Source organism: Carassius gibelio, chromosome A2 (assembly GCF_023724105.1).
Source record: "Carassius gibelio isolate Cgi1373 ecotype wild population from Czech Republic chromosome A2, carGib1.2-hapl.c, whole genome shotgun sequence".
Taxonomy (NCBI): domain Eukaryota; kingdom Metazoa; phylum Chordata; class Actinopteri; order Cypriniformes; family Cyprinidae; genus Carassius; species Carassius gibelio.
In genome coordinates, this window is record NC_068372.1 from 27,497,417 (window position 1) to 27,510,190 (window position 12,774).

Here is a 12,774-nt window from a genome sequence, read left to right on the forward strand (position 1 = left end):
AATTCATAGTAAACTCACAATCCTGATCAGACCGTAGTATCAAAGCATACTAGATTGGTGTGTAAATGCATTTGTCACCTCTGAACCGGGTTAAACAGTCTGTGTAAAGACACCAGGAGCCAGCTGAAGAAATACCGCCAGAAAGACAAAATAGCTACTATTTATGATTAAATAGAATATATATCTTTGTCCCTCAATCAGTTTGAAACAATCATACTCTCAATTCTTTCTTAATAGAATATATTTCTAATTTCCAGTATAATGAATATCTGACAGTATTGTTTCAAATCTCTGTGTTGACCAATATATTTTCAGTTTCTGTAGCTTCTTTTGTCCCAAGAATTAGTAAAAAGTTAAACATAAAATTAGACAAAAAAAAAAAGAGAGACTTTAAATATGCTTTATTTTTTTCACCATTTCATTTATCACAAAGAAAGTCTCTGAAAAGAAGACCAGTGTGTTTGGTATAGAAACTGTACACAAAACCAAGGCACTATACTATACATTTAAATTAATATATTTTCTTTCTCAACTAGTCCATGCTGTTCTAAATACAAATAAACTTGACGTCTCTCACACCTCAAGAAAAAGAGACCGGCACCAACACAACCAACAGCCATTCACACGAGAAGAACACACAAAAAATACAGACGCAGCATGTAAACTCCTCTTGAATCAAAAAGGAATATTCTAAGACATATGACAACATTTAGAGTGATCACACAGGATTTTCTGCTGTTTCTTTGCTTGCTACAAAGTTTATATAATTTTCATTTATTCAGCAGACTTATCAAACATAAACACAAATTACAACAAAAACCCAGACCGAATGGGAAGAGGAGAGAATTGATTTCATGTACATGAATGTGGTGAGGAGACACACACAGACATCATCTCCACAGACAAAAGTGGACGCCACAGCAGGTGCATCTGTAGATCCTAAAGTGACCTTTGACCTGACCGTTTACCCTGTTCTTATTGCACAATCACCTCATTTAACCGAAAGAGGTCAAAATTGAGGAAATGGACTGTGTTAGTTCTGTCACAGGGAAGACTTTAGTCAGGTTTTTAAAAGAGTCCTTTGGCTTTTTTTAGGTTCACTTGCTTCCATCCAGGCAGAGCGTCAAACTCTTCTCTCTTCATGTCTAATACTCTCTGAGAACACAGAAAATAGTGCAATGAGTGAAAAGAGAGAATCACACAGGATACACATACACACTGCCTTTCAAAATGTTATGTATATGTTTATGCTCACCAAGGCTTCATTAATTCGACTAAACAAAAGAAAATAATAAAAAGTAATATTATGACATACCCTATTTTTCGGACTATAAGTCGCACCTAAGTATATGTCGCATCAGTCCAAAAATATGTCATGACGAGGAAAACAACATAAGTTGCACTGGACTATAAGTCGCATTTATTAAATATAAGAATATAAAATATTATTTTTCAACATCATTGCTCCAGTCACTTTTGATCAGTTTAATAGATCGTTGCTGAATAAGTATTAAAGTCCTTTAAAAAACAAAAACTTGCTGACCATATTGTTTTGAATGGTAGTGTATATGTGCAAAAACTTAAACACAATCTGATTGCAGAATATTACATTTGCAGAAAAGGAAGGAGAAAAAAAGGTTTACAGTAACACTGTGTCTTAGCTAGGCACATTTTGTTTAAATCATAAAAAAAGAACTCCCATATACTGTACAGATAAGAGGAGAGAGACTTTGGACCAATATGAATTGACAGTGGGCAGGGCTACTCAGCATGCCCTTCCTGCTGCTTGTGCAGAAATCTAGATTGGAAATGTACATTGTGTTAAAAATCTTTCACTTAATACAATTTAATGTGCAGAGACAACTTTAAACAAGCCAATCATAGAGTGAACAATGTATTCAACCAATGGTCTGAATTTAGGATGGGAACACTGGTTTGCCAACCGCTGGTGGACTTTATATGCACATTGACTGTGATTGTCTAAATTACGACCACAGAAAGATTTCAAGAAAAAAAACAGACAAAGCACAAGTGTATGAATTTTATCACAGTTGGCAGTTTGCCAATGTGCATTGGTCCAGGTGTCTTACTCTCCTTAAAGCCAAATCTCACTGAAAATGAGTGACCTTTGGTTGCTCTGTCACAGCAAATCACTATCTGTGTAACATTAACATGGAAGATTTAGATTTATAACATGCTTATCATGTCACGCCTAGTTATAACACAGTGTGTTCAGTAAAATGTTATCAGAAATATGTAAAGTATTACTGGAAAAAAAAGCTTGTGAAAAAAAATCTGCGTTTGTGTGTACTGTGCATGCATGATTTGTTCAAAGATTTCTCCAGGATTCAGCTGGACAAGAGAAGCCCAAAGTGAGCGAGAAACAAGGCATAAATGTGAGGCTGTCAGGAAATAGTGTCATAGAAACATACTGTATCTCTCCCCGTGACATCAGTCCATATCTGAGATACTCACCCACATTTAGAATTCCCTACAACCCTAAAACAGCAAAACAATCCATTCTTAGTATCTAGTCACATCATGCTTTAAGAAACTATTCACGGGTTAAGGAACCTACTCAGTCATTTCTATTTGCCATTTTACATTTACAAGAAAAAAGAACTGAAAATTCAATATACAGTAATAGAAAATAGACTTAAACAGAATCAATCTTAGGAGCATTAAGCTTTTTTTTTTTTTTTTTTTTTTTTACTAATGGGTTATTTGCATTTTCTTCTACATCAAGCTGTCATCTGGTGCTCAACAATGCTATTATGTATGTTATTCTGTACTGTCCTTGTCAAATAAATATAGATTTTTTAAATCTTAAAATAACTCTGTTTGAAATGTGATTTTCACAACTCAAGATGCACAGGTGATCTGTCTCGTAGTGTTTGCCGTTACCTCAAAGTCCTCGTCGGTCAGGTACATCTCCAGTTTCAGCGGGTCGACGCCGTGGGGAAGGGGACGGGTTTGCAGTGTTTCTAGAGGATAATATTTGTCTGTTTCTCTTTAATATTTGTCTGTTTCTCTCTTGTTCTGAGGTCACCGTGGCCACCAGATCCAGTCTGTGTCCAGATCAGAGGGTTACTGCAGTCACCCAGATCCAGTACGTATCCAGACCAGATGGTGGATCAGCACCTAGAAAGGACCTCTACTGCCCAGAAAGACAGCGGAGACCAGGACAACTAGAGCCCCAGATACAGATCCCCTGTAAAGACCTTGTCTCAGAGGAGCACCAGGACAAGACACCAGTAAACAGATGATTCTTCTGCACAATCTGACTTTGCTGCAGCCTGGAATTGAACTACTGGTTTCGTCTGGTCAGAGTAGAACTGGCCCCCCAACTGAGCCTGGTTTCTCCCAAGGTTTTTTTCTCCATTCTGTCACCGATGGAGTTTCGGTTCCTTGCCGCTGTCGCCTCTTGCTTGCTTAGTTGGGGTCACTTCATCTACAGCGATATCGTTGACTTGATTGCAAATAAATGCACAGACACTATTTAACTGAACAGAGATGACATAACTGAATTCAATGATGAACTGCCTTTAACTATCATTTTGCATTATTGACACACTGTTTTCCAAATGAATGTTGTTAAGTTGCTTTGACACAATGTATTTTGTTTAAAGCGCTATATAAAGAAAGGTGACTTTGACTTTGACTTTGACTTTGATAAATGCTCTGACAGAGACGGGCCAAATTATCCTCCACCAGAATGATCTGGTTACACACCTCTGCCTCCTGCACACACACACACACACACACACACACACAGACACACACACACACACACATACACATTTTTTAAAAAGAGTAAAAACTTTGAAATACTGTATGTATAAGAAAATATAAAATTTTCAAGTTTCTAGCAAATCTCTAAAATATTTTATGAATCAGAAATTAACAGAGAAACAAAAAAGGGGAAAAAAATCCTTCTCCAGAAAATCATAAACAGGTAAAGTTTCTTTCTTCTGTAGAACACAAAAGATGACTTTGCTGAAGAATTTTGTTAACAGATGGTAGCCATTGGAAATAAAATACTACTAAGTCAGTGGCTACTGTTAACTGTTTGGGTTGGAACAACTTGAGGGTGAGTAAATGATAACTATTTTAATTTTGGGGTGAACTATGCCTTAAAATACACTGATTAAAATCACGGTTTCAGTCAATGATTGTGGCCCTCCAAAACTGTTTGACCAAAACCAAAAATTAGTTTTCCGTCGTTCAAATTTGGGTTGAATCACTGACAGAAATACAACCGATGTTCAGCGTCTCACCCTCTCTGTGATTTCAGCAATGTCCTCTCTGTGCTCCCAGCTGGGGAACATGTTTGTGAAGGTCAGAGGCTCCAATCCAGCATGGATCAAATATGACTTCTGAGGCTTCTTCTCATTCTTTTCTGCAAGGCAAAGAGAGGCATCACTTATCTGTATTCACAGCATAAGTGGAACGGAAACTGTATGTGAAGCAGCATATAGTTGCTAATTCATGTTTCTGATTTGCTGGACGACTGAAAGGACGACTGGCTTTCAATCACCTCTGCAGTACTGCAACACAGTTTCCATAGCGCACTTCCTGTCTGAGTTCCAGCGGATGAGGGCAGAACCGGTACTCTCAGTATCCTGCGGCCACCAGCCCTGCCACAGGTAAGCTTCATGATAGTTATCCACCAGGAACAGAGCTACAAATAGACACAGAGAGGGAGAAAAACACGCATAATTATTTATGATTCATTGTTTACAGCCTGAGAGAAAGAGTTCATGTGGCATTTCTTTTTACCTGGCTGAGGGGCAGAGTACAGATCCTCCTGCAGGAACGGCAGAGAACAAACAAGGTCTGCAGCTCTGGACGGGTTGAAAAACTCCTGTGCCACAAACTCACCCGAAGAACTACTGAGCTGGAACAGACGCGGTGTGAAGTTAAACTTGCCAGGGTCTGAAAAAAAGTGAGAAATATTGACATATAAACAAAAAAAATTTAGATTTTAGAAAAAAAAGAAAGAAAAAAAAGAGAAAAAAACACACAATTATGATATTAAAAAGTAAAAAAAGATGCAAAAATTCTGAGAATAAATATTCACTTGGAGATAATAATTTTTACTTTTTGCCTCATAAATACAACTTTTTAATCTCATTATTATGTATTTGTTATAAGAATTGTCAGTTTTTTTTTTTGTTTTTTTTTTGTGCACTAATGGTGCATTATTTTCGAAAGTGAAAGTGAAGTGACAAACAGCCAAGGATTTCAAGTCCAAATCTCTAACCATTAGGCCACAGCCTCCCCTTTTCAGAGAGATCTCGGAATGAGGGACATACAGGTGCACAACAAGCATGCAAAATTATGCATCTCCACTCTCCACCGGTGTGTTTGAAGCATGCAGTCGTAGGCCTTGCGGTCCTTCCTGCCTAATGCTTCCCAGAATTCCACAGGCTCTCCACCTTCCTCACATTCATGAATGGTAACATTACAGCTGCTGTGAAGTCACGCCTCCAGTGGCCGTCTTAAACCAATAATATGTTCCTGCACAACCGGAGGCTGCTGATTCAGGACCGCAGATCTAGGACCGCAGTTCTAGGACCCTAGTTTTCCGTGACAGCGCCACCTACCGTACTGGACGATATAGCGATGGCTGCAGTTTCAGGACTGCAGTTCTAGTACCCTGCTGGTTTAGTTTGCAGTCACATTACTTTGTATATAGCATCAATATATTAATATCAGTAGTATTTGTTTTTAAATGTGATTTTTGATTTAAAATGCAGCAGAGGTTAATTACTAAGTGTGCTTTGACTCACGATTTTAAATTTAAACCTGAATTTACAAAAAAATATAAATTAAATATCAATTTTGTAATATTTACGTAAAATAAAGAACCTTAAAAGTCTAAGTCTCTTGAATTATACAGTATATCAGAGAGCTGCACGGGTCCGATTTTGTAAATCCGCACCCGCCCATACCCGCAGTGTTTAAAACCGCATCCGACCCGTTTTCCGACAGCAGCACTAATTCAAATCCGCACCCGACCCGACCCGCTTAAAATAGAACCGACACCCGACCCGCACCCGAAATCAAATCGGTTAAGCAAATCACATTAGACACACTTTTTTCGAAATTTTATTGCCAGGTCATACAGAAGTTAGGATATTTATGGAAAACTCTTTTTAAAAGATATTCGTTTTTTATACATTGTATCTTAATTTTGATCAATGTTTTATCTATCAATTGCCCATATTTTAATAAATAAGAAGCAAATATATAGCAGACAATGAAATAACCTTAGTTTAATTGACAGAATTACTATAAAATATTTTGCTACCTAATATTTCAATATTTTTTGTATCACGCATGCATGCATGTCTATTTCCCTCATATTAAATATAAAACGCATGTGGACTGATATTTTCCAATGTCTGGACTCCTTTATTAATGGAGTAGGCTATATAAACAGACGTTTCAATATACTGGTATTAAATGCATTTTCTGAGAATTTATATTTAACTTTTTTTACTGCAAATGTCGAAATACGTGCTCTTTGGTCCATCAGTCACTGATCACATTAGAATAAAATATCTCATAATAAAATACAAAATTGACTGATTTATGAGCGTATATGCATAGTTCTCATCAGTCGGAAATACAGATAATCGGTTTCATTTGTTGTATTTTTGATCCTGAAAGAAAACAGAACAACAAAAGAGCGAATCATACCACCGTCTGAGGTTGTGCTTCAAGTCGAAAGCACCCATTTATTAATCGTTCACAGCTGAGCATCGCGAGAGGCGGATCCCACAGGTACCCGAACCCGTGCAGGACTCTACAGTATATTGATTAACCTCCTTAAGGTGAATTAGCTCGTTATCAGGTAAGTTAACGTTGGAATCAGCGCATGGAGTCACTAATCTACAGCCAATATTTAAAAGTTGTTGAAAAGCAAGATAAGACACAAGAATGATTCAAGAATGTTTATTTATATATATGTGTATTTCTACCGGACCGTTTCGGTACACGGCTTTTGGTACGGTGCACGCAGAGCTGGGTAGATTACTTATGAATTGTAATCAGTTACTGATTACAGGTTACATGAAAATAATTGTAGTCAGTAGGTAATATAATCTCTTAGATTACACATTTTTGGTAACATAATCTGATTACTTTTGGATTACATTTAGATTACTTTTGTGCTAACCCTTACTTGATATTGCACATATTCAGTATCTTAATCTTGTACTTAAAAAAAAAAAAAAAAAAAAAATATATATATATTTAATTCACCAAAAAGAGACCCAATAGCTTATTGTGTCTTTACACACTTGTGGCTTTAATCAAAAAAAAAATAAATGAAAAAAAAATAAGGACTAGAAGTAAATATGACTGTATCAATGAAAAACATCAAACAATAGCTACATTGCAAACATGAATTTTGAAAAAGACTAAACTCACACAGCAATGACATTTCTATCCATCTCAAACTATTTTAAGTGCATAGTAACAATGAGAAAAATTGATTGAGGTTACACTTTTTAACTTTATAAAGGGGAATATTTTCCTAAACTGATTAAATGTTGAATTCTGGCTACCTGTTATCAACATTAGAATAATACGACATTATGGTTGTTATTATTAAAATGAAAACAGTATAAACAAACTCCATCTGTACAAATGCATAAATAATGTTTATAGATTAATGTTTTACTTTTTTGACATGCAAAATATGTAATGTTGGAAAAATGCAATGATACTTTTAAATATGATATTAAACCACCAGTAGCTGGTGGCAAGTCTTAATGAGTGAATCATTGATTCAACCGATTTGTTCAAACGGCAGATTCATTTAACAAATGAAGCAAGTAACCGGCTCACTGAATCATTGACTTGTTTAAAAATGAATAATTTAGTAACGAAAGACTTGTGTGTTGCTTGGGGATACGTTACTGTTCTGCTGTGGCTTTGCTTATAGTTATTTTTGTTTGGAATTAAGTGAAAATGATCCACAATGTCTCTAAAATGTAAATCAGTTAACATTCCTTGTTTATTTAACTGAAGATGTATAAAATCAATATCAAATTTGCAATCGAGCTGAAAGTCGGGAAAACATCACTCCTGGTCGTGTGATGTTGCACAGATTATACAGAATATTTAGATTTTTTTCTACCGTAGTATGTTTGTTCATGTTTGTTTCTTTGTGTGTGCGGTTGTGCTCATAGTGTTTATTTCTCTGTGAGTCAGACCGGCTGCCTAGCCTCAACTGACATAACCTTGATACTGTCAATACATTATCCGTTATTATTCATCGTTTACACTGAAAGTAATAAAATCAGAATAATTCTCGCCAAATTGTGCTGCCCTAGTTATTGTTTGTTATAAAGAATGTTATCAGAATAAGAATGTCCGTTTGGGGAATCCAGATTACATGTAATCCGTTACAACCCAGCTCTGAGTGCACATGTGTACCTAATGACGGAATGCAATATTTTGTGCATGGAACATAAGTACATTTTCGTGTTTCCAAACGAACATATTAAGTGGCGGAAATCTCCGCGTTCTGCACAAATCCCGCCCTGCAGCTGATTAAGGCCGGCGACACACACTGGATGCGTGGTGCAAGCGTCTCAGCTGCGTGGCGTGTCTGTTTTTAATTCGGCATCTCAGGCGCCTATTTTTCACGCGACGCGCAAGCGTGTTGGAAGAATTTCCAGGCAAAATAGAATAGGAAAATATGTTTATATGTAATTTTGTACACACATACATATTAATTCATGACACTTTGATGTTTGAAAGTCTATAGGTTGACATAAATTCAGATATAAATGTGATTTAAAATGTGTGTGTGTCCTTAATCAGTAGGCTTTATATTTATGCTCAACATGATATTGTTGTCATGAAGACAAGAGCCTGGTCTGTCGGCGGTCTCCCTGTCACCTACAGCAGCAGGCACGGCACGGTTCTGGTGAAGCAGGCCTACAAGCTGGGATTGGTAATTTATATATTTATTATTTTATTTGTTTATATGATATTGGTTTGAGACTGAGAGTATTTTATTTAGTGGGGAACTTTGCAGCAGTATTTTATTTCTTATTCTTTTTTTATTTTATATATATTTTATTAATTTTTTTTTTAAAGTGTATAGAAATAAACAACCTGCAGTTTAATGTTTGCATTTCTTTCCCATACTGTACCGAAAATGAACCGAACCGTGACTTTAAAACCGAGGTACGTACCAAACCGTGATTTTTGTGTACCGTTACACCCCATATATATATAATTAATTTATTTATTTATTTATTATTATTATTATTATTATTAATTTTTTTTTAATACAGTTTCATGCTGACTTAAAAGCAAAATAATGATGTCACCAGAACTTAAAGCCAGTCAGCTGTTTTCAGTCAATATGCACGTTTAAATTACATATTTGCGCAAACCTTTGATATTTTATAAATGCGACTATAACGTAACCTTTTGCCTTTCGCGATAAGTAATGGCAATGGATTTTGGTGGGATTTAGGCTATATTTATTGAAAAGAGGCATTTGCATGTATCTTTACAGAAGCAGCATAGACAGCTGCTTCAGAAACGTGCGTGGCACGGCTGGAATAAACACAAACATTGACTAGAGTGGCTCAAACAAGCTTCAATGGCAGTATCAGAGCCACACTGCGCCGCAGATGTGTGCAGTGTAGCATTAATGGAAGGGAAAGCCCTTTATACTGGAGAGCAGTCATATATGAAGTTTTTCTTGGAGGCTATATAGTACATTGAAGAATGATAATTTGTCTTTTTACATACTCCATGTGACCTGTAAATGTGAGAAGAAAAAAAAAACGGTGTATATTTGTAATTGAACCCAAGTACAAATTCTCAGTACTTTTTACACCCCTGAATGTTTTAATATGGAAAACAGCAGCAACTTCATGCAAAATTATTATTTTGTATGAATGTAAAAAGTTTATGTTATAACATTATAGCGTTTCACACCATAGACACCATGGTCACTTGTGCTGGTGGATACACATAGGTTTACATATCACATAGGTCTTTATAAAAAATAAATTAAAAAAAAGTAGGAATAACCAGTGATGCCTTTTAAGATTTGATGTTGCTAGGCTACAGTCTTTTACCTTTTTATTAAAGCCTTGCTCCTCCATTATTTGACTACTCTTCTCGCTTACAGACACCACTTCCTGTATAACTTCCTGTTTCTTATTGATCCTGTTTTTCCAATTTTCCTCTACACTCTTCTTCAACATTGCCAACCTGAAAAAAAAGTATCAAATGTTTCAATCCACTCGGAACAGAAGACATTTACATTGTAGATGGATAACTCTACTGTAAAATAAAATGAAAGAAATGACAACTGAAAATAATTTGGGGGATGCTGTTTGTTGTACAAAACATTCAGAAATCCCACCAAATAATACAGCATGCAAAATTCTCCACAATTCAGCTTTCTTATGCTACTCTGTCATGGTGTGTTCTCTCTATCTCTCCGTCTGCACTCATTTCCTCCGGCCCCGTGGGAAAGGCTGGGAGATCTAAAATAGTGCCCTGCGCATTATCAGCGCTCACTGAGAGCAGAGGTGACCCAATTTCATTTATAAAATGAGACAGAAAGAGAACAGCTCCAGTCACCTTGCAACATCTAAAGCCATCAGCACACGCCAACGTATGTGCCATTGTTTCTTACACCACAACTCTCTGACTATAGACCTTTTTCATGGAATGCGAAATTACCCATTATGCTTATGTCAGAGAGATTTCTTGTCATGAACCTTAAGAGAACTTTTATACAATGATTCCAGGGGCCTTAATGCTGTTTTATAAATTTGATGCATCTATAGACCTTTTTCTTCGCTTCTCCATGGAGGGCGCCATAGCGGCGAGTGACTTCCTGATGCATCAAACTTATATCTAAATGCGATGATAATTCCGCACTTTCGGTACTGCATGACGAGTTGGTCACAGGCATGTAAAACAGCATTAAGGCCCCTGGAATCATTGTATAAAAGTTCTCTTAAGGTTCATGACAAGAAATCTTTTGTTCAAGATAATAAATGGTACTGCAGCTCCTCCGTTAAAAAAAGTTCATCTCACTGAGTTCAGAATTTACATCTCGAGGTACTCAATCGACTGTTCGGGGGACTGTAATAATAATTTCACAATTATTTATTTTACTCTATAATTTACTATTAATTTATTCTTCATTTTTGTCTATTCTGTATTACTCCACCCTTGATATTACATATTCTTCTTGCAATTATTAATCTATCATTGTTCAGTTATTTATGGTATTATTCATATTATAGGCTACATATAATGGTATTGTACCGTTGTACTCACTTTTCATATTATTCTCTTTACTTCAAGTTGTACTACATGTACTTTTTAATATAACATATCACTTTTACTATATTTTCAGTGTAGTGTATCAGTGCATAATATTAAAATTTTCACTGGATCCATAAAGGCTTATCAGTTATATTTGTTATTGTGGCTATAGAGTGCTATCAAAATAAAAAGCAGACTTTTTAATGTAATTAATAATTTTCCAAAGTTAATTGTCAAATGGAGTTTGAAAGGCTGCACGTTCGATTTTCCACATACACAGATCCGCTTCAGCAGGGGGGTGGGGGGTTAAAGGGGATGTCTGCGGCCTTGGGTGACGGGATGGGGGGCTTATGATATTAGACCGTAGCCTATAATAAAAGATAATGAATTTCAAACCTTAACTAAACACATTTTTATTCAAAGATCAACCGTCTTTCATTATAGTCTGCCACAAGAAACAATAACATTAAAATCATGAACTCAAATGTCATTCTAAAAAGAAAAAAAATCTGACCTTTCTGTAACCCTAACGCTAATGAGCTTAAACTTATTTTTTGTACAAAGTGTCACTCCTGTACGCATGCATCACTGTCCTCCTCACAGCTGCAGCAACTTGCGCTCTCTTTATCAAGCTTTAAATCAAAAAGGCGACCAAAAGGTCATATTGTCTTCGTGCATATGGATTAATTAGATGAATATCTAAATTCGTGCCTAGTCGCATACGGTATTTTTTAGAACTTAGAAAAAAAGATGCTGCAGCCAATGAGTAATATAAAGAATAAAGAAACTAAGTGTTTAACTAGAATCAAACAATTAATTTTTGATGCTAATGATGTCTCTATTTGTTTCTATGTTTTGCTAGGATTTACCCAAGCTCCAGTCTGGATCCAGAACACCTGAGAAGAGATGATGCTGACCATCAGAGGACCTCAGATGATGCTAACCCTGAATCAACAACAGAACCAACTAATATTGCTACAAGTGTTACTGCATCATATAATAATTATTAATTATTAATAATATTAAAATTGTTCATCATCTGTCTGACTACGTCTTGTATTAATTTTTCTACAAATCCTGTCATACGTGCACAAACTGACAGTCATCACTTATAAGCTATTACTAAATATTGTACAAACATAATTTTCTGTAAAGTTGCTTTGTAACAAATAAACTTGAATTGAAAAAACTTTAATAAATATATTAATATGCAATTAATCACAATTGTATAAAAAATGTGTGATTGATTAGTTATTTTTTAATTAATTGATAGCACTAAGGTTAACCTTTCAAATATGTTATTCTTGGTATAATATTTGTTTAATTTACAGCTAAATATGCCTTTCAATTTAATTTTTTTATAGCCTAAAAAGTAGGCTAATAAATGTCATTACTTTAACAAATCTTATTGTTTCAAAATCAACAAGTTGTCAAAGGAACCATTAAAGTGTC

General features: G+C 35.6%; 1 protein-coding gene across 16 annotated transcripts in view; it reads right to left on the reverse strand.

Annotated features, from left to right (window-relative positions):
- Positions 1-844: 844 nt before the first annotated feature.
- LOC127935242 (supervillin-like) overlaps positions 845-12,774 on the reverse strand; it is a 69,131-nt gene continuing 57,201 nt past the window's right edge. For 8 of the 16 annotated variants that reach the window (XR_008148061.1, XR_008148049.1, XR_008148060.1 and 5 more), the window contains one exon: positions 845-990. Coding sequence is in view for 5 of the 16 variants with exons in the window: in XM_052533033.1 (XP_052388993.1) it covers positions 3,595-3,741; positions 4,278-4,399; positions 4,538-4,681; positions 4,780-4,935 (569 nt within the window). In the remaining 11 variants the exon portion in view is untranslated. The other 8 variants (XM_052533033.1, XM_052533016.1, XM_052532978.1 and 5 more) reach the window with 8 other exon arrangements.